The 25874-nt window shown below is 58.3% G+C and overlaps 2 protein-coding genes across 6 annotated transcripts in view; both read left to right on the plus strand.

Annotated features, from left to right (window-relative positions):
- CACNA2D2 (calcium voltage-gated channel auxiliary subunit alpha2delta 2) overlaps positions 1 to 22192 on the plus strand; it is a 217850-nt gene extending 195658 nt beyond the window's left edge. For 3 of the 5 annotated variants that reach the window (XM_064156505.1, XM_064156506.1, XM_064156509.1), the window contains 31 exons: positions 1882 to 1932; positions 2105 to 2204; positions 3009 to 3167; positions 3657 to 3764; positions 4446 to 4524; positions 4710 to 4759; positions 5511 to 5600; positions 5815 to 5883; positions 6319 to 6393; positions 6902 to 6976; positions 7134 to 7205; positions 7498 to 7569; positions 7747 to 7808; positions 9728 to 9804; positions 11021 to 11041; positions 13340 to 13400; positions 15769 to 15866; positions 16067 to 16157; positions 16265 to 16327; positions 16456 to 16559; positions 16645 to 16743; positions 16844 to 16938; positions 17264 to 17311; positions 17728 to 17799; positions 17956 to 18108; positions 18235 to 18287; positions 18394 to 18449; positions 18554 to 18677; positions 19135 to 19244; positions 19444 to 19532; positions 20074 to 22192. In XM_064156505.1, the coding sequence (XP_064012575.1) occupies positions 1882 to 1932; positions 2105 to 2204; positions 3009 to 3167; positions 3657 to 3764; positions 4446 to 4524; positions 4710 to 4759; positions 5511 to 5600; positions 5815 to 5883; positions 6319 to 6393; positions 6902 to 6976; positions 7134 to 7205; positions 7498 to 7569; positions 7747 to 7808; positions 9728 to 9804; positions 11021 to 11041; positions 13340 to 13400; positions 15769 to 15866; positions 16067 to 16157; positions 16265 to 16327; positions 16456 to 16559; positions 16645 to 16743; positions 16844 to 16938; positions 17264 to 17311; positions 17728 to 17799; positions 17956 to 18108; positions 18235 to 18287; positions 18394 to 18449; positions 18554 to 18677; positions 19135 to 19244; positions 19444 to 19532; positions 20074 to 20202 (2605 nt within the window). In that variant the 3' untranslated portion in view covers positions 20203 to 22192. The remainder of the gene's footprint in view (positions 1 to 1881; positions 1933 to 2104; positions 2205 to 3008; positions 3168 to 3656; positions 3765 to 4445; positions 4525 to 4709; positions 4760 to 5510; positions 5601 to 5814; positions 5884 to 6318; positions 6394 to 6901; positions 6977 to 7133; positions 7206 to 7497; positions 7570 to 7746; positions 7809 to 9727; positions 9805 to 11020; positions 11042 to 13339; positions 13401 to 15768; positions 15867 to 16066; positions 16158 to 16264; positions 16328 to 16455; positions 16560 to 16644; positions 16744 to 16843; positions 16939 to 17263; positions 17312 to 17727; positions 17800 to 17955; positions 18109 to 18234; positions 18288 to 18393; positions 18450 to 18553; positions 18678 to 19134; positions 19245 to 19443; positions 19533 to 20073) is intronic. The other 2 variants (XM_064156508.1, XM_064156507.1) reach the window with 1 other exon arrangement.
- A 677-nt stretch (positions 22193 to 22869) lies between these two features.
- On the plus strand, positions 22870 to 25837 carry TMEM115 (transmembrane protein 115). Its single transcript, XM_064156513.1, has 2 exons — positions 22870 to 23852; positions 24607 to 25837. Exons 1-2 carry the CDS (start codon positions 22999 to 23001, stop codon positions 24812 to 24814), a joined length of 1062 nt encoding a protein of 353 aa, XP_064012583.1. The 5' UTR covers positions 22870 to 22998; the 3' UTR covers positions 24815 to 25837.
- The last annotated feature ends 37 nt before the right edge of the window (positions 25838 to 25874 follow it).

Consider the following 25874-nt stretch of genomic DNA (forward strand, 5'->3'; position numbering starts at 1 on the left):
CATTCAGTCCCAGCCAACATTCCCATCCAAATGGGAAAACAACTGGCTCAGAAATTGTGAGCCTGGAGGATGGAGAAAGGAGCGGGCAAGCAGCGCCTGGCTGTGGTTAAGAGATAGCTGCAAGCAGCCATTTCACCACACATTGGGTGAGCTGGGTTTGAATCACTTCTTACTGGCCCACCTAGATCTGCAGGCTTGGCAGTGCTAATTCTCGTGGTTGCCATGGGGCTGGGAGGGCTATGACCCCATCCTTCCCCTGGTCACTGCCTAAATATGTAGGCATATTGAGGAGACAGGGAAGAAGGGTTCCAGCATGTGCCCAGGGAGCCATGTATCCCTGGGGAGCACGCCCTGCCCAGTCTCCTGCCTGCGCTGGGAGCAACTCCTCCTCCTGGTCAGGGAATTGGTGGCCCTGCTACTGTGGTAAATTCTCTTTGATTGCTCCACAGTAATTACTGACTGTTTTCCACCAAGGCAGAAATATGGCTTACTGGGAGAGGGGGAACTGTCAGGCCATTTCAGGGAGATTGCTGGTGCATATGGGAGCTACCAAGCCCACCTAGCCCAGTTGCCTGCTCACTGGCCAAGCTGACCACCTGCTTGCCCACCCAGCCACAGAGAAGCAGCAGCATCCTTTGTGCTGGGGGAACACCCCTTCAGGGTCCTCTCCTGCCCTTGCACTGTGGTCTGGTGGGGCACACAGCCCTCACCACGCTGCTGCCAGCCCAGCAGAGACCATGTCCTGCCCACAGCATTGGCAGGACCACCATTACCCCCTGGCCTGACTTCCCCTCCCATGATGAAAGGCATCATTAACCACAGCCTTCTCTCACCAAGCCAGGGTATTCATCTGAGCAGGGCAGCTGGAGATGGATGCGCTGACACAACCCATTACAGGCAGCATCTTAGTTGGGCTGCACACCGTGCTGGCAGCCCAGTGCCAGGGAGTGGGGCAGGCATCAAGTCCTCCAGCTCCAGCACTGGAGGAAGCCTGCAGGCAGCTGCCTGCCCATCCTGCACCCTAGCATCAGTTGGGAGTACTGGGAGGATGTGGCCAGGGCTGACCCACATAGCCACATCCCTTATCCCCACATCCCGCCTGGGCAATCACTTGTAATTAGGGAACATCAGGACCTGGGATTAGCAATCAGAGCCTGCCCCTGCCCCAGTAATGGTGAGTAATTGATACTAATAACACACTAATTAATTTGCATCAGGCCTGATTCTGATCAAACAAATAATGAGGCTCCCTTGGACTTCAGTCATGGCAGAATCAGACTTCATCCCGAGGTTGTGCTGTGCCTGGCCATTGCTGGGGCAGGCACACAGCACCACACCAGATCTGTCCCACACGGGATGGCACTGTTGAGCCAGGAGCAGGACTGGGTGCTTTGAGTGGAGAGGAAGGGCTCCCTAATTGCTTTCAGGGCGCGGGGAGGATTTACGTAGTAGTATTATTTTTCCTCCTCGTAGCTAAAAATAACCTCATCAGCCTGGCCTTTGAAGCTACCAGGGGGGTAAATAGCATCTTAATATGGATGTGTGTGTCAGCATAATCAGCGGCAGAAAAGGGCCTGCGATGATGGAAGAGTTTAGCATTTAGAGCTCATTAGGCTGATACGGTACCAAGCGGCAGGTCGCTGGCAGTCAGCCGTGCCATGCCATGCTGCGCTGTGCCACGTCCCCGCCTCTGCTCGCAGACACTGTCTCCTTCCTGCCCCGCGCCACAGGGTCACCACAACCATGGGTGCACAGGCACTCTCAGCATGGCTCCCCAGTCGCCTGTGCTGTGGCAGAGAATTACTCTTGGACTTCACCCAGCAGAATTGGAGTCCCCCCCAAAATGAGTTAATGCAGCTGACCCCTTTCTGCACCCCGCAGGTACATCCAAGGTGCCTCCTCCCCAAAGGACATGGTCATCATTGTGGACGTGTGAGTACACAGATGGTGGCTGTGGTTGGGCTGAGAGAGGCCAGGACAGTGGCACAGCTCGCCAGGGTGCTACTGTCCCACTGGTGGCTGTGGGGAAGCTGCATGGGGCAGCACTGCTAGGGAGCCCCATGCCCCTTCACTGCCAAGGCCCCAGCATCCCTCTCTCTGCCAGGAGCGGCAGTGTGAGTGGCCTCACCCTTAAGCTGATGAAGACCTCTGTCTATGAGATGCTGGATACCCTCTCAGATGATGACTATGTCAACGTGGCCTCGGTAAGTGCTGCAGAGCAGGCAGTAGGGCTGTACCCCTGGGCAGTTCACAGCTGCCCACAACAGGAGTACTTTGCTCCCAGACCCCCATGGCCAAGGGCTCTGCAGAGCAGGAAGTGCCATTTTTCTGTTAACCTGCACATAGCAAGGACTTGGCTGTACATAACGGCAAACAAGAGCTCCCCATCACAGGGTGTTTGGAGCAGAGATGCTCCTGGGATGATCCCAACTAGCCATGTCTTGTCAGTCACCAGCCCAGTGACATCATGCCACCTGTGGCGTTGCCACAGCCCATGACCTGATGCCACACAGTGTCTGTAAAACCGCATCTGTGCATCAGTGGGCGCCCAGCCCATGCCAGCCCTCCCCTGTCTGGCCAGAAGCACGCCGGCACTAATTAACGTGTCTGGCCCAGCTCCGCTCGCTGGATCGCTGCTCCACTAATGAATGGGCTCTGTTGCCAGCTAATGAAGCCCTAAGCCACAGGCAGCACCTGCTCCCGCTGCAGGCACAGTGCAGCACGGCACGGCACAGCACAGCACAGCATGCCTGCTTGCACAAGTCCTGCAGAAGCAAGGGTGGAGGCGAGCCCTGCACAGCCAGCACCCACTGCCAGCACCAATGCTGGGCAGTTGAGTGAAGGATTTGGCCAGTGCTAAGCTCTGATCTCAGTGTTGGCCATCCCTAGCATGTGGGACATGGGATGCTTCAGCCACCTCCCACCCATGGGAGTTGAGTGTGGTGGATGGGTTGTGTCTGCTGAAGCCTACCTTTCTGTGACTCACTTCCCTCCCTTTCACCTCACAGTTCAACGAGAAGGCGAAGCCAGTGTCATGTTTCAAGCACCTGGTGCAGGCCAACATCCGAAACAAGAAGGTCTTTAAGGAGGATGTGCAGGGGATGGTGGCCAAGGGCACAACCGACTACAAGGCTGGCTTTGAGTATGCCTTCGACCAGCTGCAGAATGTGAGCTGGGGGTCAAGCTGGAGGCCTGGGGGACAGAGTGCACCTATGGGTGCTGAGAACAATGTGGGAGCTTCAAGCACCCAGATGATGTGCTGCAGTTGGGGCTTCAGTATGCAGAGGACTCTCTTTCCTCCTCTACAATGCTGGTGGGGACACCCTCTGCCACACTGGAGCCAAGGTGTTGCTTGAACCACTGCCCCTCTGGTTATTAGAAGTTGGATGGAGAGAGCAGATCCAGCCAGACACTGCCAGAAGCAAAATAAAGATGAACGTTGCTATTAGGTGCCCAGCAGCAGTAGCCACAGTGTCTCTTCCAAGCAGGCAGCATCCCTCATCCTGCCCCTTCACCCCGGCCACTCCTCACCCTGGATAAGCAGGCTGAGGAAAGAGATGGGTCAGGGCCAGCTCTCCAGGCTACATCCAGCATACTCAGCACTTTCATGCCCCACACTTGCTTCCTGCCTCAGGCACCTTCTCTCTGCCCCGCAGTCCAACATCACGCGTGCCAACTGCAACAAGATGATCATGATGTTCACTGACGGCGGTGAGGACCGGGTGCAGGACGTCTTTGAGAAGTACAACTGGCCCAACAAGACGGTGAGGGGCTGTGGGACTGTGTGCTGGGCTGAGGCTACTCACTGGGAAGAGAGATGGCTGCTCCAGCTCCATCACCAGCTCCCACCTCTTTTGCCTCATTGCCATCCACTCTCCCCAGCAGCCTGCTCCTGCCCTGGTGATGGGATGGCTGATGGGTGCTGTTTATAGCTGACTCCCACCTTGGTGAGCAGGAGGCATGGGACCAGGCAGCCTGCAGGCTGCTGAGGAGAGCATGGGGCTAGGGGGCTTCCTGAACATCAGATTTGTGGGGAACAGAACCCAGGCATGGGGACAAGGCCACAGGCAGGTAGATGAGCTGGCAGGAGAGTCCTCATTGCCACCCACGACCTGGACTCATGGGATAAGGGTTCTGCAGGAGAGCACAGACCCCTCTGGTTACAGAGATGGCCCATTGCTAGGACCCCTGGGGTGTGTGGCTTGGGCCAGTGCAGTGACACGGAAGGACAGGACTGTTTGGTGCTGGATGAGGAGGGAAGGATTCCCTTGATGCCTGCACAGCTAGCATCCACAGGAGCCTCGTGCCCACCTGTGCTTGGCCACATGGGCTATGTGCAGTGGTAGACAATGCCACACTGTCCCTGGGGAGGTTGCCGTCAACCAGGTTTGGAAGACTGACCAGGCTGCCAGGCAGGTGCCCCTCACTGCCATGCTGTGCCACAGGTGCGGGTCTTCACCTTTTCCGTCGGGCAGCACAACTATGACGTGACCCCGCTGCAGTGGATGGCCTGCGCCAACAAAGGTGAGTTGGGCTGGCACCTGGCGGGCACAAGAGTCTGCAGGGTGCTGGGATCACCCCTTGCACGGCAGCTGACACCAGTGCTCCAATGCATGCTGCTGCCAGCACGGTGCTGGCTGCAACCTTGGAGGGCAGTACAGGCAGGCAGGCAGACAGGTCTCCAGCTGCCTTTCTCTTTCTTTTCCAAGGTTACTACTTTGAAATCCCCTCCATCGGTGCCATCCGCATCAACACACAGGTATGGCAGGGTGTGGGCAGCGTGTGGGCAGGCAGAGCTGCCCTGGGGTGCCTTGAGTCTGGGACAGAGTCAGCCCCATCCCTTCAGCCCAAGGCTGGCAGCAGGTGTAGCAGCAAACTGGGGAGCAGAGCTGAGCCCTCAGCCAGGCCTCACGCTATTGAAACAAGTAATTCATCTGCAGCTCCCCACGGACCTGCTGCCTTTTCAGTGACTAATTACGAAACATCAGGCGTTAATCAGCCGGAGCAGAGCTGAGTGCAGGCAGGGAGCAGGCGTGGGCACGGAGCAGGTGCGGGCAGGGCCAACCCCAGCAGCACCCTGTTAGGCAGAGCTAAACATGTCCACCCTAACCCCCATCCCACTGCCTCTTTCCTGCCCTTTTTCTTAATTGGATGGACTCAAGATGGCATGGTGGGAAAGTGATGGGGGTCCTTCAGCAGGCCACGCCCTTGGTGCAGGGCTGGCATCATGGCAAAGGGGCTACCTCCCACTTAGAGGTCTGCCTCAGCACAGTGAGCCAAGATAAGGAAAACCTGCCTTTTGGAGAAGATCACAAAAAGCTGGCATTGGCAGTCAGTCAGCAGTGACATGGTCCAGGCATGGCAGAGTAAGCCCACACTCAGGGATAGCTAAGACCTGGGTTCTCTGGCTGGCACTGCAGTAATCCCTGGGACATGCACAGGGACAGGGGTGTCACCAGGTTGGAGCATCTGATTCCTATGTCATGCTTTCCCTCACTCTGTCCCTGCAGGAGTACCTGGATGTGCTGGGCAGACCCATGGTCCTGGCAGGGAACCGAGCCAAGCAGGTTCAGTGGACCAATGTCTACCAGGATGCCCTGGTAAGAAACCCCAGCCTCAAGGTATGGGTGGTCAGCACCAGCCCCGAGGTCCCACACAGATCCAGGATGCAGGTGGAGACCTCAGCCCCAGCATCCCACACAGCACATGCCCCCATCTCCCCTGGCAAGGGGATACTCCCACTCTGCTGCCCACCCCTAGCGCCGGGTCTTGTGACAGTGAGGAGCCATGGGACACCTTTCTGTGCTTGTGCAGGGGCTGGGCCTGGTGGTGACGGGCACGCTGCCGGTGTTCAACCTCACGGAGGACAGCAGTGACAGGAAGGTAGGAGAGTGTGGCTGCACCACTCTGGCTGTAATGGGGCCGTTGGTGTGGGTTCCGTTGGAGGGGTAAAAGAGGGTGCCCTCATGCTGGGTGCACACCAGGAGATGAGCACAATAGTGCCATGGACGTGAGCTCTGCTCTGCACCCCCTCCCTGGGGTGAGACTAGGGGTGACTGCCATCCTTGGGACCCAAAATGGCCTAGCTCTCTCAGTTCAATGGGGACAGCTGGAAGCTGCAAGACTGCGTGGTGCAGTGTCCTATGGAAGGATTCTGGGTAGCTGGCACCTCCCTCCCTGTGCTCCTACAGTGTCTCGATCTGATCCACACATCCCTAGAGAAAGAAGAGGTCCACCCTCTGCTTCCCTGTTCCCATGATGGCAGTGGCAGGTGACAGCCCTGCTCCCACCCACCTCCCTCCCTGCTTTCCTTTCCAGAACCAGCTCATCCTGGGCGTGATGGGGATCGACGTGGCTCTCAACGACATCAAGAGGCTGACGCCACGATACAACGTGCGTGGGGGCCCCTTCCCCTCTGTCCCTGCCCTATGCTGCCTGAGCCTGGCATGGGAGCCCTCTACAGGATGTCCTGAACTGCATGCCCCAGCACTCCGTAGCACCTCCCATGACACTGAGGGTAGCAGGGTGCAGAGGCCATGACTGCAGGCAGGGACTGGGGCAGGCAGGGACCAGGGCAGGCCAGGACTGGGGCAGGCAGGCAGGTATCAGAGTGGGGCGTTGCCCTGGGACCCAGAGCAGAGCCAAAACCCTTGCAGGGTAAGCTGGAAATAAACCTTACCTGGAGGTAAGGGACAGGGGACAAAATGCAGAGCCGAGGTGAGAGATGCTGTTGGCCTGAAAATAGAAATACATGGATAGAAAAGACTGAGCCCCAGGGATGGCATGGGGCAAACTGTATGCAGAGGTGAGGGGCATCACACTGTCACAGGACAGCATGGCACAGCATGGCACTTTGCAGTGCTGCTTGGCTAGCCTCATCCCTCCTCCTGTCTTCTTGCAGCTGGGGGCAAACGGTTACATCTTTGCCATCGACCTGAATGGCTATGTCCTGCTGCACCCCAACCTGCAGCCCCAGGTAAGAAAGGGTCTGCTTGGGTGGCAGCAGCAGGGGTTGGTGGGACACATGACTTCCTAAGGTCATGAGGAGCTACTTGTGGGAACTGGGATGAGTTTGCCCAGACTGAGCAGTGGCTACAGGAGCCCTGAGCCCTGCTTTCCCTTTCTGCCTGCAGATCATCAATTTCCGGGAGCCGGTGACACTGGACTTCCTGGATGCTGAGCTGGAGGATGAGAACAAGGAAGAGGTGGGCAGACCCAAGGCAGCTTCCCCCACCCCAGTCTGCAGTTGCCAAGGGCCTTCAGCCCCTGCAGCCTGCCCTCGGAAGCACCTTCTCATAAAGGCCCCAGTACCACTCCTGTGGGGTCACGGAGGAGATAGGAGCTTTGTCACTGTCTCCATCAGCATGAAGTCCCCCAGGGCTGCTCATCCCTCATCCCTGCACTCTGTTGTTCTCCAGTGCCACCCCCACTGGAGTGGGTGCCCATGGGTACAAAGCTATGATCTGTAGCTCTCAGTTGCCTCCTCCATGTCCCCAGATCCGGAGAAGCATGATTGATGGGAACGATGGGCAGAGGTTCATCAAGACTCTGATCAAGTCCCTGGATGAGGTAATGCTGCAGGGGAAGGAGGTCACTGCCAAAACTGCCACCATGCTGAGCACCCAGCTCCAGTGGCAGGGAGAAAGGGGCTGTGTCTGGCACTGGGCTCAGAGCTGTGGTCCTGTGTCTCTGCACTGGCAGAGTCCTGGCACCATGCATGTCTGACTGGCTCCCTCTGACCCACAGCAATACATTGATGAGGTGTTCAGGACCTACACGTGGGCGCCGATCAAAAGCACCAACTACAGGTGAGCAGGGCTGCTGGCACACCCACATGCACCCAGCACTGGCCAGAGCCGCACCACCACAAAGCTGTGGTCTTGTACCTGCAGCTCTGGAGGTCCCCGAGGCCACCAGGAACGTGTGCCTTGGGCTGTGGCATTGCAAACATGCCCGTCACATCGTTGCACACAGCCAGTGATGCACTCTCGAAAGTGCTGCCCACCACTACTCAGCACTGGTGAGCCAGGCCACAGTCCCCAGGGTGGGACCAACATGTCTGTAAGATGCCAGATGAGGGACACCCCTCTCACCACCTGCCTGCACAGCCCTGGCCTTGCACAGGTCTCTGCCTCTTCCAGGGTGGGTGACAGTGACATATGCCCACTCTGCAGCACAAGCAGTGGCTTCAGAAGCACAAGAAAGCAAAGCTCCCTCCACATTTATCACCCAGTTTGCACTAGTTTGGACCAGCAGAGGGGTGGAAAAGACCCTTCATGCTGACTTCATGCTGTGAAGAGCCATGTGGTCCCACTACCACCCAGTGTACCCTCCTCCTTCTCACCACCCAGCTCAGGAGGGGCTGGCAAGGGTCACAACAACCTCCCAGCAGTGCCAGGTGTTCTCTGCACAGCCCTGGTCCAGTCCTCCATGGTGGCACCCCCTCCAGAGCTAAGCAGTACTGTCAAAGAGGGGACAATGACACAGGGTGACACATCTGTGGCTGGGGTCATGGGCTGAACTATAGGGTGACAGGTGCTGCCACAGATCCTACACTCCCATGGCTCTGCACTGAAGGAGAGATGCTCTCTGGGGTTCCCTGAGATAGGTCAGCACAGGGCACGGAAAAAAGCCACCACCCTCCTCTTGCCACCTGTAGTTTGGGGTACCAACACCTCTGCCCTCTATGCTGGTGTGCCACCACCTCTGCCGTGCTTTTTGAGGTCCCTGTGTGCTGGTGCGGCCAGGCCATGCCACCAGGCACAGAGAGGACTGGAGGAGTGGCCTGGGGGACAAGTCCAGATGTTGATGGCTCAGGTGTGATATCTAATGTGGTCCTCAGCCACCATTGCTCTTTGATCCTGGGCAACTCCAGATGCCAACAACAAAAGCCATCAGCCACTGCAGCCAGCACCCAGGAGTCCAGCTTTCTCTCTCAATGTGTCACATGGGTTTGGCCACTCCACCAACACCTTCTGACACCTTCTTTCCCACTCCCATCCTACACCTTCTGGGTCAAACTCCTAGCTGGTGGATTCTTCCTGGCTCACTAGTAGCTGGTGCCTGTGTAATGGTTGCCATTGATTTCTCTTCTCTCAGAATGGTTCATCTCTTCTAGGACTGTGTCTCTTCCCACCTTCCTCCCTTACAGGGACGCTGTGTCTCTCTTCCCTGTGTATCTCCCTTGGCTCCTGCCCATCTCAGACCTGGCTGGACAGGCTTGCCACCTCCTGTGCTCCAGGTTGCCCCCAGGGTGGCTGTAGGTGCTACCAGAATGGCCTTAGCTGTTCTGGGAATGGCTCTGGGTGACCAAGTATGACCCTGAGTCATACTCATGACTCTAGAGTGCCCTAGAATGGTCACAGATGCATTGGTGATGACCCTGGGGCTCTGAGGATGATTCTAGTTGCTCCAGGGATGGCCTTGGGTGTTCAAGATGGCTGTGGGGATGACCCTCGGATGCTCCTGGGACAACTCTGATGTGTGAGTGCTACCAGTATGACCCTGGGTGTTTAAGAATTGCCCTGGGTGCCCCAGTATGACCCTGAGTGCTCTAAGGACAACCCTGGGTGCCTCCAGAACAGCGTTGGGTGCAGTCCCTGAAGAGGATGCAGCAGACCTGCCACCTGTCATTAGCCAGGGAGTGCCAGGCAGGGGCTGGGGGCCAGCCACGGGTTCTAGGTAGGCGTAAAGCCTTACACCACCTGTCTGTTCTTCCCCTCTGCAGCCTGGGGCTGGTTCTGCCTCCCTACAGCACCTACTATATCCAGGCCAACCTGAGTGACCAGATCCTGCAAGTGAAGTGTAAGTAGCCCCTGGCTTTCCCAGCCACCCTCTCGCCCTCCTGCTCACCCCCATGCCAGCCCACAGCTTTCAGGGGAAGAAACACAAAGCAAAAACCCATGCAAAAAGATAGGGCTTGCTCTGAGGGGCAAATCCCAAGACAAAGTAGAAATAGGAGAGGCATGAGTAGAGGTGAAGGCACAGAGTGAAAGTGAGCTGCCTGCCTGGGGTGCCATGGGGTGCCAGGGTTTGGTCCAGACTCTCTGCACCCCAAAAGCCAAGCCCCAGGCTGCAGCAGGCGCTGCCAGTGCAGGCGGGGGCTGCACTGCTGCCCACTCGCCGTCGGGGATGAGGGGTGATGCTGGAGCAGCCAGTTAATTTGTGAGCCTGGGAAAGTTTGCATGGATCTCTTTGATTTCCTTTGGTTTATTACAATTCTTTGGTTTCAGTTTAAGCCATTTATTCTTTTTATGAGTTCAGTTTCACTTGATTTTGGTTTTCATTTGGAATTAATCTGTGTACGTGTGTGTTAGCCTGGCCCCCCACCTTTCTCTCTCTCTCTCTCCCCTGACCCCCCAGCATTTTTCCCACTGCAAATCCATGCTGCTCCTAGGGACCCTCTCCCCCGTGGGAGAACTGGACCCTTCCCATCTCTCCTCTAGTTCCCCATTTCTCCCCCTCAGCCGCCCCGGTGGCTCGACCCCAGATCCAGCCGTGCCAACCTTCCCATCCATGGGCAGGAGCCCCATGTCCTGTGGGGACGAGGCCAGGCTGTCCCCATCCCCGGGAGGGGGGATCCCTCCATGCTCTCCAGCCCTGCCTGCCGTGCCGTGCATGCCCCCTTACTCAGTGAGGACATTTTGATATCAAGACTGTTGCAACTGTTTGCTACTGACTCTCATTTTCCGTTGGAGTATTGAATATATATATATATATATTTCTCTAGTTTTATCTTTGCATTGGTTTTTCTTCTTATTTCACCGTGGCCTTTTCTTTTCCTTCCGTTACTGGGTTTTTTCTTTCTTTTTTCTTTTCTCTTCTTTTCTTTTCATGTCGTTTTTTGCAAGAGGTTTCCTTTTGGTATGATTATGATACACAATATTTTTATTCAAACAACGATTGAATAAAATATTGTTTGTGCCCCCCTTCCCCCTTTCCACCCAACCCCCTTTTTTTTTGTTTGTCGTTTTTTTGTTTGTTGTTTTTCTTGCTTTCTCTCTATGGTGGATTCACACAGTACCAAACATCAAAATGAAGGGCAAGTATTTTCAGTCTCAGACCACTCACCTTCACCACCCCGTCCCCTGCCCCGTGTCCAGTCCCCCCCCAGCCCCCTGCTTGCCCATCTCCCTGCCCGTTTGCCACGCCAAACCTGCAAACCACCACTGACTCGTCCTTCCTCTCTCCTCCTCCTCCTCCTCTCCTCCAGTTCCCCCTTTATTTGAAAGCAACATGTCTTGTTCTGTTCATGAGAGCTTTGTCACGACAGTCCCCCACTCCCTCCCTGCACATCGCTCCCAAACCCAGTTCGATACTGTCCAAGAGCTGGTCTCGTATGAAACTGACGTTTTCAATCCACGAGGTTTTCCGTAGCTAGTTTGAAACCCTGCTCTTCCTCCCTGCTCCCACCTCTTCTTGCTCCTCTTCCCCGCTCGCCTCCTTCAGCTCCTTCTTCCCTTACCCAGCTCCTCCGCTTCTTCTTCCCCAAGACAACTCAACCTGAAAGGGATAGGGCTGTGCAGGGAGCGGGGGGCTGTAGAGTGGGTGCCCAAAGGTGGCAAGGACAGGGGGCGAGTGGGGGATCCAGTCCTCTGCCACCATCACCCACTGGGACAGGCTCTTTTTGGGAAGCTCGCCAAGCAGAAGCCCTTGGTGGAGGTGGGGAAGGGACCACCCCAGGGCAATGCCACCCCACAGCACAGGGGATGGTGAGCCTGAGGATGCGGGGTGGCCGAGCCCTGAGGTGCCACACTGCCCACCCCCACGGCTGCTTGGTGGCCATCCCCACTGCCACAAAGCCCAGCATGGCATGAAGCCTGTGGCAGCCACAGTGTCCCGGTGCCATCCATGACTGAACAGCCAAATTTGAGCCCCACCAAGTCAGCAGGGGGGTGCTGGGGCAGGTAGCCCTCCTGCAGTGGAGCAGGACATTACCCATGTAACCCAGGATTAGGCCCATGTCCCCACCATGCCTGGCCACTCACCAGAGCAGGAGGGGTCCCACAGCTCCCACACAGCCCCACGATGGGCCAGGGAATGCCCCAGCATGCATGGTCCCGGGAGACCCACTGTCACACTCCTGCACACACCCGGCATGGCACCTTGCACACAGCACTTGCCAGCAGCCTGCCCAGCAGCACCCGCTTCCTGGCACAGGCAGGGGGACAGCTGCAGGGGGCATGGCAGTGCAGAGGGATACGGGATGGGGGGACAGAGCGAGTGGGCAGGACAGCGGGACAGTGGAAGTGCCACCCTCAGCCCTGTTCTATCAGCTTTGAGTTGCCTCCTCCTGGCGCCCTTGCGATGGCAATGCTGATGGACCAAATACAAGTGTTTTGTACTCCTTTCCTCCTCCTTCTTCTCCTCCTCTTCCTCTCATCGGCTTGTACCCAGCCCGTGCCTACAGCCCTCGGAGAGCAACAGTCCAACCTCTGGCTGTGCCATGCAGTGCACTGGGGGCCAGTGGGAAGGCAAGGGAGCCGGGGGAGGTGCCTGCCGTGGGAGACTGGCAGACCCAGAATGTCTCCATAGCACCCTCCCCATGTACCCTCTAACCAGACTCTCACCAACGAGCTGAACCCCGCATCCACCCCGCCTCTGCCAGGGGGTCCCTGAGAGGCATCCCAAACTCCGCTGGGCTGCAGTCCCCCGTAAAGCAGAGCAAGGTGCCAGGCGAGTGTGGGCCCCTGCCCCGCTGGGATCCCAGCACTCCGGGGAGGGAGGGGGGCCACCAGCGCCCGGCGGCACATTGCACAGCACTTTGCTGGGCAGGGAGCCTCTGGTTGGACTGTCCTCGGCAAGGTTCCCCGTTTGGCCATGTTGATGCCTGAAAACTCCTCCTTTTTTTTGGTTTGTTTTTTTTTCCCCCTTCTGACAACCGAGTACTTTAGTGACCCTCCTCCGGCCAGGAGCACAGCATGTGGTTCCCCGCCCTCGTCCAGCACCTTCCTTCCACCTCCCCGAGAGAGAGACGCCCCCGCACCCTCCCAGACAAGCATATATATACACGTGTGCGCATATATATGTGTGTCCCTGTGTGTCCCTGCGGACGCGCCGCCAGCTGCGCGTACGCAGCCGCCCGCCTGCAGCCCACCACCGAGCAAATTCGAGCCGAGATGGGCACACCTCTTCCCAATTTGGCTACAGCCTTCCTTCCCGTGCGGTGCCAGCGACAGCAGAACGGCCTTTTCCTTCCTCTCTTGTTACCAAGAGCAGCAAATGCCTTTTTTCTCTGTTGTTGTTCCCTGCCCTTTCTCTTTCTGTCCGTCTCTCTCCCTGCTGGCCCCGGCCTCGCCGTGCCCGCTCCCCGCCGGATAACCTTCCCTTTCTGTTGCAGATTTTGAATACCTGCTGCCCAACAGCTTTGAGTCGGAGGGACATGTGTTCATTGCGCCCAGGTAGCTTTGCGTGTGCGCTTGCCGAGGTGTGCATCCACCCCGGCCCCGCTGCCGCGCCCTCGCCATCGGCCCTCATGATCGCCTCATCGTGCCTTGTCCCTCTCCCCGTGCCCTGTCACTGTGTGTGTCGTGTGCCCGCTCGGCCCCGGGGGACTGCTGCCGGGCCCCCGGCCCCGCTCTGCCACCCGGTTGCATCCAGCACGGTATATATGCACCGCGCGGCCCGGCCCCTGTGCGTGCATATATAGGTATAGTTTCTGAAAATGCCCCCGACGGGAGAGCCAGGGGCGGCGGTGGCATCATACAGTCGTGCTGGCTGAGGAAGAGGAAGGATAGCTTTTGGCTCAAATTCGGGATGCCCGGAGTGGTATGGGGAGGCTGCCGGCTACAGGCTGCCATCAGAGACTTTGAGGACAGCCTGGTGTCCCTGGGCAAACGGACATGTCCCGTCCTCTGGGACTGTGCCACTCAGTGCTGTCACTCAGCAGGGACGAAGGGCTGTCCCTCGGTGGGACGTAAGGGAGCCCTTTGTCTCTGCCAGCATCCGGCCCCTCCTGCTTCTGACCAGCCCCAATTCACATTACCAGCTAATTACCCGTGTGCTTACCTGTCATTATTGCAGCTAAGAGCCCTGTTAGGACAGGGATCCTCCTTGCAGTTCTTGGGGACTGCAGAAAGTTGAAGCCACAGCGCTGTGCCACCTGCAGTACCCCCTACCATTCCTGTCTACAGCAGCCATTTTTCCCTTATAGCAATTCTGAGTAAAGCAGCCCAAAATGCCCAGTTACTGTGCAGCCCCAGCATTCTGGGGGGCACTTCTTCTCTAGGTGATGCTCAGGGCAGTAGGAGTGAGGTCTGGAAAACATGGGAGCCAGAGCAGAAAATTGATGCAAAACAGAAAACCTTGTGATGAAAATACTGACCCAGAACTGTGTTGAAGGGAATAAATATGGAGGTGATGTCTAAGCCCGAGGCCCAGGGAGTGGGTCTGCCCGGCAACTGCTACCCAGCAGCTCCCCAGCTGCCACACTCAGGCTGCAGTGCTGGGGCCAGTGACCAGCATGGGGCTCCACAGCCAGAGGCAAAAAGGGGTGTGAAAACTGAGGTGAGCCCTTTGATGCCTCCCAAAGCAGCTCTCTTGGCACCCTCCCTCCACTGGGCACCAGTCTCGAGTGAGCGGGGAGGACTCTGTGCCTGGGGCAGGGGCCTGGCACCCAGGGCGACTGTATGATCTGCTGTCGGTGCTGCCGTGCCCACGGGCCACTGGAGATTTTCAGAAACCATATATCCCCCATCCCCCCTGGGTGTGCGAATCCCTGTATCTGTGCGTGTCGGTGTAGATACTTAGGTGGCTGCTGCCCCCAACAGGGGGTGGGGGGCCAGGTCAGGCTGGCCAGGGTACCCCAACTATTTCAGCTGCCTCATGGACACGCACCCTGCCACCATCTACTCCAGTGTCTGTCCTCTTAACGAGATTTTTGGCAGGGTCATGAGCTTGGCAGAGGGGACATGAGCAGGGGGAGCCCTAAGCCCCCAGGCACTCCTGCAGCCACACCACTGAGGCTGGGGGGCTCTCAGTACCCTAGGGTCGCATTAACCTGTGCCATCCCACTAGAACCTCGTGTGACCAACAGGGTCATGGCTGTTCACAGCATCAGCAGAGCCAAGGCTCTGCGCTCAGGCTAGTCCCAGTCCAGAGAGGGGACACAGCACTCTGCACAGTGCTCACCCCAGGAGGGGCTCAGGGACGGCAACGCCTGTGGGCAAGTGCCCACCTCCGCTGGCTGGAACTCACCCAGCACCTGACTGTCTGCACAAAGGGTACACATATGGCTGCCAAGTGCCTGCGTGGTGCTGTCAGCACAGCCACAGGGGCTCCCAAGCCAAAGACCTGCTCACACCCACAGTGGAGCCTCCACTCCCCAGGAGGGAGGGAAGGGTCGGCATGGTGACACCTGTCTGGTCACACAGGTAAGTATGATAGAAGAGGTGGCAAGTCCCACCAGTAGCCCAACCAGTATGGGGAGAGATAGGCTTGAGGTTGTAGCATTCTGGGCAAACTGGAATCCATCAACATTGGCCCTGGCAGAGGTGACAGCACCTCTGTGCCTGTGGCAGTGACAAAACCAATGGCTGGCAAGATAGCCAAGCCAGCAGCACTTAAGGGAGTAGAGGGCTGGGTGCCAGGCAGTCTGCAGAGATGCCCACAGCTGGCTGCCCCAAAAGGGTGACACCAGCAGGAGTGGTGGCATGTGACCACCATCGTCCCCCCCTGGCACAGCCAGCACCTGCCCCACCGTGCCCGGGGGAGAATTGACCTTGCCTTTTCCACCCTCGCGAACGACAAACCTTGTCCCCCAAATCCCAGAGAGTATTGCAAAGACCTCGACTTGTCGGATAACAACACCGAGTTCCTGGAGAACTTTATTGCCCTCATGGAAAAGGTGACCCCAGACTCCAAGCAGTGTGAGTAACTGGGAACGACTGGGGAGGGGGCTGGCAGTGGGGGTTGGGGGGATAGGGAGATGGGGAGAGATGAGGGCAGGAGGGGAACTGTGCTGGGGTCGGGGTCCTGGGAGCCACCACAGAGTGTGCTCAGGGAGAGCACAAGTGTCCCCCAACAGAGACGCCAGCCCTCACCTCCTGCTCTGCATCTTCCTCCCAAGGCGACAACTTCCTCCTTCACAACCTGATCCTGGATACAGGCATCACGCAGCAGCTGGTGGAGCGAGTCTGGAAGGACCAAGACCTCAACACGTAGGTGGAGGCGAGGTGGCTGAGAACAGGGGGGCATTAAGACAGGTTATGGGGACGGAGGCAGGAGCAGACCAAAACCCATCTGATGCGGGCTGCTCCTCTTGCAGGTACAGCCTGTTAGCTGTCTTCGCAGCCACCGACGGCGGCATCACCCGCGTCTTTCCTAACAAGTGAGTATCTGGGTGGTGTGTGCATGCCTGGCCCCCCGTGGTTACATGCCTACTCCCACGGGACCATCTCGGGTGGGACCAGAGCCCAGAGCCCAGTGACAGTCATGACTGTGGCTGCTTGCCCCCAGGGCTGCAGATGACTGGGAGGAGGAACCTGAGCCCTTTAATGCCAGCTTCTACCGGAGAAGCCTGGATAATAAAGGCTACATCTTCAAGCCACCTTACCGGGATGGTGAGTGCCGGCTCAGGGTGGCACGGGGTAGCACAGGCTGCCACTGGCCCCACGTGTCCCCTGATGCCACTCCTGCCCTCTGCAGCCAGCTACCAGGCACTGGACCTGGAGAACAACACCATCGGGATCCTGGTGAGCACTGCTGTTGAGCTCAGCATCGGGGGCAAGACACTGAAGCCAGCAGGTAGGCAAGGAACAATAGCCTGGTGCCCCATCACCAGCCTCCAGGGGGACCCTGTTGTCCCACACAGACTGAGGCTCACCTTATCTGCCCTCTGCCCCAGTGGTGGGGGTGAAGCTAGACCTGGAGGCCTGGGCTGAGAAGTTCAAAGTGTTGGCAAGCAACCGGACCGACCGTGACCAGCTGGGCACCCGTCGGGTACGTCTCTCAGGGCTCTTATGGTGCCGGCACAGTATGGGGACAGAGATGGGGATGGGGGTGGAGACAGCGATGAGGACGGGGATGAGGAGCAAGCTCTGTTTGCTGAGGATGTAGCTGGGAAGCACTGTGGAATGTGGTGCCTGCGGCCTTGCTGGGCTTGTACCTCTCGCACAGCCCGGCCCCTCACACTGTTCTATCAGAGAGCATCTATCCCTGTCGCCTGGGGACAACACCCTATATGTTCCCTCTTGTTCTGGAGGACAGTTCTGGAGGGGATGATGGCCTTGCTAACCTCTTCCTCTGACCTGGTTTTGCTTGACAGTGCGACCCCTCCACCAGCTGCGAGATGGACTGTGAGGCCAACAACAAGGTAAGTGGTGGGCAAGGGTGGGGACAGCAGGCAGGGGCAACAGTGGATGGCTGGGAGGGCTCCCCAGTCCCAGCCCACCCTGCCCATATTGTAGGGGTGACTTCAGCCACCTGATCTCTGTGCCCCTCCCAGAGCTGAGCCATCCCCTGCCCCGCCTTGCAGGGACAAAGCTCCAGGGTTTGTGCCCTGGACCTCAGAGACCCACTGAGCGGGCTGTTAAACACTCCAGGGTGGGTGGATTCCTGCTACCTGTACCCAACACAAGTGTTCACCACACCAAAATGCTACTGAGCAGCCCTCAAACTTGGGGACAAGGCACTGACCTCCCTCCCTGACTGCCCGTCACTCCCAAACCCTGCCTGTCCTGCTTTCCCTGGGCGTGGCTGGGGATGTGCAACACTTCTCTCCTTCTCCAGGACCTCATCTGTGTCCTCATTGACGATGGGGGCTTTCTGGTGCTCTCCAACCAGGAGGACCATTGGTACCAGGTGAGCAGTGTCCACGTGGCAGCTCTCCTACGTGTGGGATGCCAGTGGGGAGCTGAGACCTTTGAGCTGGCGTCAACACAGCCCTGCTCAAGTCCCCACCAAGGGACACCCACAGTGAGGTAGAATTTGGGTGAAGATTTAGTGTTCCCATCCCAGGTGGGCAAGTTCTTCAGTGAGGTGGATGCCAACCTGATGTCCGCCCTCTACAACAACTCCTTCTATGCACGCAAAGAGTCCTACGACTTCCAGTCTGTCTGCGCCCCCGAGGCCCAGAGCAACACAGGCGCTGCGCCCCGCGGCGTCTTTGTGGTGAGCACCCATGGGGATAGCGACCACCAGGCAGCCTGGGAGCCCAGGGGCTCGCAGGTGTGTGCGTCCTCAGTGCCCTGCATGGGGACCTACTGGCTCACTGCCCACCCCCCCCTTTGCCCACAGCCTACTGTGGCCGATCTCCTGAACCTCGCCTGGTGGACTTCAGCTGCAGCCTGGTGAGTCCCACCATGTCCCCTCCTCAGGGGCTGTTTGCACAGGGGAGTGCCACAGCATGTCCCCCAGCCCTGACACAGCTGTGATGGGTGTGCTCCCTTTCCCCAGGTCCCTCTTCCAACAGTTCCTCTATGGCCTCACCTACAGCAGCTGGTTCCAGACAGGTGAGTCCCTGGGGAACCCCAGGATGGGGAGCAGGCAGGAGACTTGGTGGGGGCATGTGGCCAGGGGTCCACTGCCCCTGGCCCATGGCATTATGCTGGCACAGAGGAGGTGGCAGGGGACAGCATGGAGGCCAGAGAGACGAGCTGCATCATGAAGCAGACACAGTACTACTTCAGCACTGTCAATTCCACCTACAACGCCATCATCGACTGCGGCAACTGCTCCAGGTGGGTATGGCCCTGCCGTTCCATCACCCTGACAGGCTTGGGGACACCCTTTTCCAGGACCTCTGTGCAGCCACCTGTAGAGAAGTACTGAAAAATGCTGTGCAGCACTCATGAGGTACCCAGACAGGGGGACGGAATGCACTGTTAGCATCCCCATGGGCTGTAGGGTGACAGTGATGTACCCAGGGCTTCTCCAAGTGGGATCGAGTCCTGCAAGCCCATCCGTGCCAGTTACCTGGGCAGCCCCTCTGCATGGGGATGAGGATGAAGATGGGGATAGGCATAGAGATGGGGACTGGAACAGGGATGGAGATGATGGATGTAGAGGTAAAGATGAAGGTGGAGATGGAGATGGTCAGCTTCCCCTAAGCCACCTGCCAGTAAGGCTGGTACCAAGGACAGGGGGCAGGATCAGGCTGCAGAGTAACTGTGGTCCACACTGCTGTCACGCCCCCAGGCTCTTCCATGCACAGAGGCTGGCCAACACCAACCTGCTTTTTGTGGTGGCTGACAAGCCCCTGTGCAGCCAGTGCGAGTCCATCAAGCTGATGCAAGCAGAGGTAAGAGGTATCCTTTGGTGGCCCAGCAGCATCCCTCTGGGATGTGGTGGTGGAGGGGTGGATGCTGCAGGGCTGGGCAGGGGGCTGGGAGTTGCAAGGTCAGCTGGAGGTGGGGGAAGCTGACTCGCATGCATAGGGGCTTGGTGTGGCCATGAGGCACCCCACATGGGCCTCCCTGTCTCTGGTGGTTTCCTTGACCTGCAAAGCCCCCCCGAGGGACCCCAACCAGTGTGAACTGGTGGACAGACCTCGCTACCGGAAAGGCCCCCACATCTGCTTTGACTACAATGCAACAGTACGTGGGGTGGGAGATGGGGGTGGGGGGTGCAGGGATGAACAGAGCCCCAAGAGGGGTCCCTGGGGGAAGGAACTGGGGCAGTGGGTGCTCCCTGGGTGGGGAGAGCAGAGCCAGGGGTGACTCCAGGGGAGCGGAGCTATGGAATGTCCCCCTGGGGCCAGTGGGAGCAGTGAGTTCCACCTGAGGGGGAGTATGGAGCTGTGAAGGGACCCTGAGGAAACAGTCCCATGGGGTATCCCCCTGTGGGGTAAAGTCATAGAGAGACCTTGGGGGTTGGGAGCCTTGGGGTGCCTCCTGGAGAGATCAGAGTCACGGGGGGAGTCCCTAGGATTGCAATGCTTGAGGTGTCCTGAGGAGGAGGAAGTGGGGCCATGGGGGTCACCAGAGAATCAGCAATATGGGGCACTCCCAAGAGAGTGGAGCCATGGGGGTCCCAGGGCAGGAGGCATAGCAGAGCTGCAGGAGAGTAGCAGGTGCCCCTGGAGTGAGGGGCCACCGTGAGAAGTACCCTACAGCCCCTCTTCCTTTGACCCTCCAGGAAGATACCTCAGACTGCGGCCGAGGGGCGTCCTTCGCCCCCTCCCTGGGGGTCCTGCTCTCCCTGCAGCTGCTGCTTCTCTACTCCAGCACCAGCCGGCACCCTCTACCCCCGGCCGCCTGCCTTTAGCACCCTGCAGCCGCCCCCGCCAGCTGTCTTTTCTTTCAAGCTCCATCTCCTTCCCTCTTCCCTGGCCCAGTGGAGTGGGAGCAACGTCCCCTTCACTGCCTTGGGGACCCCTGCAATGCCACCCTGCTCCCTGCTGCCCGCAGCCATAGAAGAGTTGGGATGTGGGCAGGGGCCCCCTGGCAGAGCAGGGACCGAGTCGGTGCCCCAGCATCGCGCCCTCCCGGCTGCTCAGACTTGGAACGTGGCACTGGCACCCTCCGCCCGTGATGTCCCATCCACCTCGCCTGTTTTTTTAGCCTGAAGATTTTAAAGCAGATCTTTCTACATGGAGTTTCTGACACTTTCTTCTCCTGGAGACCGGCAGTGTTCATTGTCAGCAATGAAGACACGTTGGAGAAAAAGGAGGGAGGGGAAAGAAAAAAGGACTTGACTGTGCGGGTCAGTATTACTTGTTCCAGCAGGTTCCAGGCCCCTGGGCATGCAGGGCAGCTCCAGCATTCCTGCAGGCTCAGGGCAGGGGCAGAGAGCAGCCAGCCGTGGCCTGCGCCAAGGCAGGATGGAGCCCTGGTCCCTGCTTCGGGCTCAGCTGCTCTCCTGCATTCTTGGGCACAGATACTGGGATCAAAAAGAGAGGGAGGGGAAAATGTGTTTTGTTTCTTTTCTGTTACGCAGATCACTGTGAAATCCTGCCCGCCCCAGCCCCCTCCAGCCACACTTGCCCTGGCAGCCCTGCCAAAGAAACCATGCTGGCCAGGGGAACGTGCTGCTTTTCTCTTCAAGCAGGTTGTGCCATGTGCCCCACAGCGGGATGTGCTCCACGGCCCCCAGTGGGAGATGGAGCATGTGGTGCCACATGTCCCCAGAAAGGATGTGCCAGGCCTCCAGGCCCTCCTTTGGGGCACAATCATGAGGGGTGCTGCCAGAGCATAGCAAGGGGAGCTCACACCTGGGATGTTACAGAGGTCCTGGATGGGGGCATCCAGTGCTGGGGGGTGAGAGGTGGCCCTGTACTGGGGCACCCCAAGGTGCTGGGGCACTCAGGTGGGGGTGTCATCCCTGCAACCAAAATACTGAGTGCTGAGGTGGACATAGGAACTGGTCAGACCTGGAACAGCACTGTGCCCCACCACCACAGCCAGGAGAGATGCCTCGGGGCTGCAGGGGCCCAGGACAGAGTGCAGGGTGCCCAACCATGACACACCCTGGAGTGCATCGGTGCATGGTGCAGGGGTGGCCATACCAACCTGCCATGTCCCTCACTGCTCCCAGCAGTGCCAGGAGACACTACCCAGGCAGGCAGCCCTGGGGACCCTCATCCCCTGGGGGGACCCTGATTGGAGCCACCCTGTCAGCTGGGCCCAAGGGAGTCCTCTCAGCAAATCTGCACCGGGGGGACTGGGGAGGGCACCAGGCGCTAATTAGTGCTGGGGTTAATTAATGGTCATTCTGCTTGTAGCTTTTTCGGTGTGTGTTTGGTTACTGTCTCTGGGACCGTGTTTGAACAGATGGCTCTGTGTTACCGGGAGTGTGTGTACTTCTGTAGTCTAGTTAGGTGCTCTGCCAGAAAACCACCACTATACATACCTATAAATATATACATATATAGTCTATTTTAAGTTAAAAACCAATGAGACAAGGGGGCAGCATGGCCCTGGCCCATCCCACCAGGGTTGTGTCCTGCCTTATTCCCACCTGAAAGCTTCTCTCTGCTCATGCAAAGGCATTGGATTTTTAATTTGTTTTCTTTGTTTTTCTTTTCTTTGGGGTTTTTTGTTGTTGTTGCTCTGGTTGGTTTGTTTTTGTTTTGGTTTTGGTTTTGTTGGTTTTCTTTTTCTTTGTTTTTTCTTTTTGTACAGAAGAGTTGGAAAACTTAAAAAACCCAACAAAAAGACAATTTGTAAGATATCGTGCGTGTGACTCCTTGTAAAATATTTTCAAATGGTTTATTACAGAGACTCAGTTATTAAATAATGTTCATATTTTCACTTCACAGGCGGTGGCTGCATCATTGCCCGGGGGTGTGGGCAGAGCTGGGGGGAGGGCACAGCGCAGGGAGGAAGCGGGCAAGGGTGCTCCTGCGAGCTGGGCTGCTGCCTGCACGTCTGCTGCAAGGCTGGTCGGGACGGACGTAGGCAGGATATGGGCACGGGCAGGAGCGCAGGGTCGCGGGCACCCACGCACTCTATAGGCTGTGGGGTAGGCGAGGCTCAGCCCCGCAATGCAGTCCCTCAAGATTCCCTCTCTCCCTGTGCCTCCCTTTGCTCACATCCCCGTGTTCCCTGTGTCAAACCCACCACCTCATGCCTGTGCCCCTTTGAGCCTGTGCCCCCCTGTCCCGTGGGATCCGCGTCGCAGACTGCCCCACGCTGGGACCGTGTCTGTGTAAACGCACACAAGGTTCGTGCCCCAATCCCTAGGTCCGTCTCCCCACGCCTGACCCCGTATATACGCCTCACTGTGTCCCCCTCTGTGCCTCTCCCCACGCCCCCCGGAGCCCGCGTCCCGTCCCGCCGCCCGCCGTGTCCGTGCCCCTCCCAGCCGCGGCCGAGCTCCGTGTCCCGCCGTGCGCCGCGGCCGGACTCCATTTCCCAGGGAGCCCCGCGGCAGGACGCGCGGCCCCGGCCCGGCCCCGCCCGGCGCAGGCGCAGAGTCGCTGTTTGTCCGCGCCCGGCCTGGCCTGCGGCGGCCGCGGAAGGGGCTGGGGCCTGGCCGGGGGCTGAGAGGGGCCCGACCCGGGGTTGGCGGCCCCGGCGGGCGGGCGCTGGGACAGCCCCGTTCTGCCGGTGGGGGCCGAAGATGCGGCGGTACCTGCCGGTGGCCCGGCAGCACTTCCTGGCGGCGCTGGCCGGCACAAGCGTGGTGGTGAAGTCGCTGAGCGCCGCTGTCCTCCTCCTCTACCTGCTCTCCTTCGGCCTGGACACGGCCTACGGACTGGGGGTGACCCCCGGGTACCTGCTGCCTCCCAACTTCTGGGTGTGGACGCTGCTGACGCACGGGCTGGTGGAGGAGCGGGCCTGGGGCCTAGCGGCCAGCCTGGCCACTCTGGGGGCGGCCGGGCGGCTGCTGGAGCCCCTCTGGGGGGCCCTGGAGCTGCTGGTCTTCTTCGCCGTTGTGAACGTCTCGGTGGGGCTCCTGGGGGCCCTTGCCTACTTCCTCACCTACGTGGCCTCCTTTCACCTTCCCTACCTGTTCGCCGTCCATATCCACGGCGGGCTGGGCTTTCTCGGGGGAGTCTTGGTGGCTCTCAAGCAGACGATGGGGGACAGCACCGTGCTGAAGGTGCCCCAAGTCAGAATGAAGGCTGTCCCTATGCTCCTGCTCCTTCTCCTGTCTCTACTGCGGCTTGCTGCCCTCGTCGAGAGCAATGTACTGGCCTCATACGGCTTTGGGCTCCTCTCCAGTTGGGTCTATCTCCGTTTTTACCAGCGGCACAGTAGGGGCCGTGGAGACATGTCCGACCATTTTGCCTTCGCCACTTTCTTCCCCGAGATCCTGCAACCCGTGGTGGGTCTGGTGGCCAACGTAGTGCACAGCATTCTGGTGAAGGTGAAGGTCTGCCGCAAGACAGTCAAACGCTACGACGTGGGCGCCCCATCATCCATCACCATCAGTCTGCCGGGGACAGACCCCCAGGATGCTGAGAGGAGAAGGTACCACTAGCCCTGCTCCCACTGGGCATTATCTCTATGGGCGACGAGGGCCAGAATTAAAATCCAAATAAGAAAGGGGGAGATTTGGAGTACAGGGTGCTAAAGGAGGGGGCTTTCTCCAAGGACTCTCCTGGGAGCTGCCGTCCTTGCCACAGAGGTGATGGGGACTGGTTCAGGTGGCTGGTAGCATGTTGTTCTGCTCTTCCAAATGTGGAGCAGTGATGCAGGGTAGGAGTGGGGAGATTCTAGGGAAAGGGCAGGTAAAGTTAGAGGTCCCTGCAGAAGGGAAATGCCAGCTGCTCAGGCACATGCCAGCCCTCTGCTTGTGGCAGCTCTGCACCCATCATCCTGGCACAGGGAGAGGCAGTGAATCAGTCTTGTGCACCAGACCTCCCATGCCTAGCATTGGCCTTCCTGACTCCTAGCAGGAAGGTTTGGACAAGGCGTTGGCTCTCTGCTTTCCCTTGCCCTATTTTATGTCTTTCTTGCCCCATTCCCAGGGCAGCCCATGTACCATCTGACTGCCTCCCAGCACACCACATGGCACAAAACTTGGTGTGTGTAATCTGAGGATGTGAGTTTCTGTAGGCCAGTCCCAGACACTCCAGATCATCTCTAGTGCAGCTGAATCCAGCCACTCCTGTTATGAAAAAGGCAGGGACAGATTTGCACAGTGCTCAGTGGGGTTGAGCTGTTAACCCCTGCTGTGCCATTGGACCCAGGTTTAACCCACTTGTCTGCCCTTGCCCCACAGGCAGCTGGCCCTGAAGGCCCTGAACGAGCGGCTGAAGCGTGTGGAGGACCAGTCAGCCTGGCCTAGCATGGAGGATGACGAGGAGGAGACAGCAGTAGTGGTGGCAAAGGCTGACAGCCCACTGCTGCCTGACCCTGGCACTGCTGGAAAGGGCACCAGCCAGGAGTCCAACCTCATCACCTTCCAGGATGCTCCATCCCAGCTGTGACCAGCCAACACACCACCCCCCTTCCCCACCCTGTCTCCATCGGAGAGCTGCTAACGCCCCTCACATCCCCTCCCACAGCCGAGACCCTCGGCAGGGAGCAGGGACTCCTCCCGCAGCAGAGGCAAGGAGCTACCTCATTCCAATGCTTCATTGCTGCCCGTGGCCAGCACTGGGCACCCAGGACAATGCTGCCGCCACCACTACAAACACAGGGGTTCTGGAGCTGCTCCCCTCGGCACAAGACAGACTGTGGCTATCAGCACTGGCAGCTGTTCTGGGAGGGGGACTTGGGGCTGACCCCTACCCCAAGGCCACTGCACTTGCCCAGGTGGGAGCAGTCAGCAGCGCTTCCTCGCTTCTCTGCACCAGGGGTCTGTCAGAATGCTCAACACTTACTCCTCCTTTGTGAAGGTAGTTTTGTCCCTAATCAAGGGAATGGGAGGGCTGGTGGGTTTCTTTTCTGATTCCCTTTTCTATGGGGAGACTCCCATGACCCCAGCAGGAGCTCACCATGACTGGCGAGAGGTTTGCCAGGTAAGGGGGCAGGCTGCTGGGCAGGAGGGGGCCATCCAGGCTCTCTTGTCAGTGGTTCATCACCACCAGCTCTGGGTTTTGTGCACAGGGTGGTTTTCTTTTCCTCCCTCTCCTACCCTTGATGCCAGCCCTGCCAGGAGCTAGTGCCCTTGGATGCTCCCTGGCTAATCTGTCAGCTTACACTAGAAGCTGGAATTAATTTTTACAGTGAGGCTGTCACTGCTTCCTCTGGCAGCAAGTTTTCTTTCCTGCAGATAGAATATGGGCTCCCCCTTCTCTTTCCCTCCATGTTGATGAGCTTTTGGGTTTTTTTTTCTGAATGGAGAGGATGCTTCCTGCAACAGCATCCTCACAGCTCCAAATCCCCCAGGCAGCCTGGGATGTGAGTTGATATGTTATGATTATTTTTTTAAAGGACCACATGAGAAGGTTTTGTCAAACAGGAAAAAAACCAGACATTTGGTTATCAATAAAGAGTTCTTTGAAAGAGTTGGCTTCTGCAGCAGAGCACGGGCAAGACAGTGGG

This window comes from Pogoniulus pusillus, chromosome 16 (genome assembly GCF_015220805.1).
Source record: "Pogoniulus pusillus isolate bPogPus1 chromosome 16, bPogPus1.pri, whole genome shotgun sequence".
Classification (NCBI taxonomy): Eukaryota; Metazoa; Chordata; class Aves; order Piciformes; family Lybiidae; genus Pogoniulus; species Pogoniulus pusillus.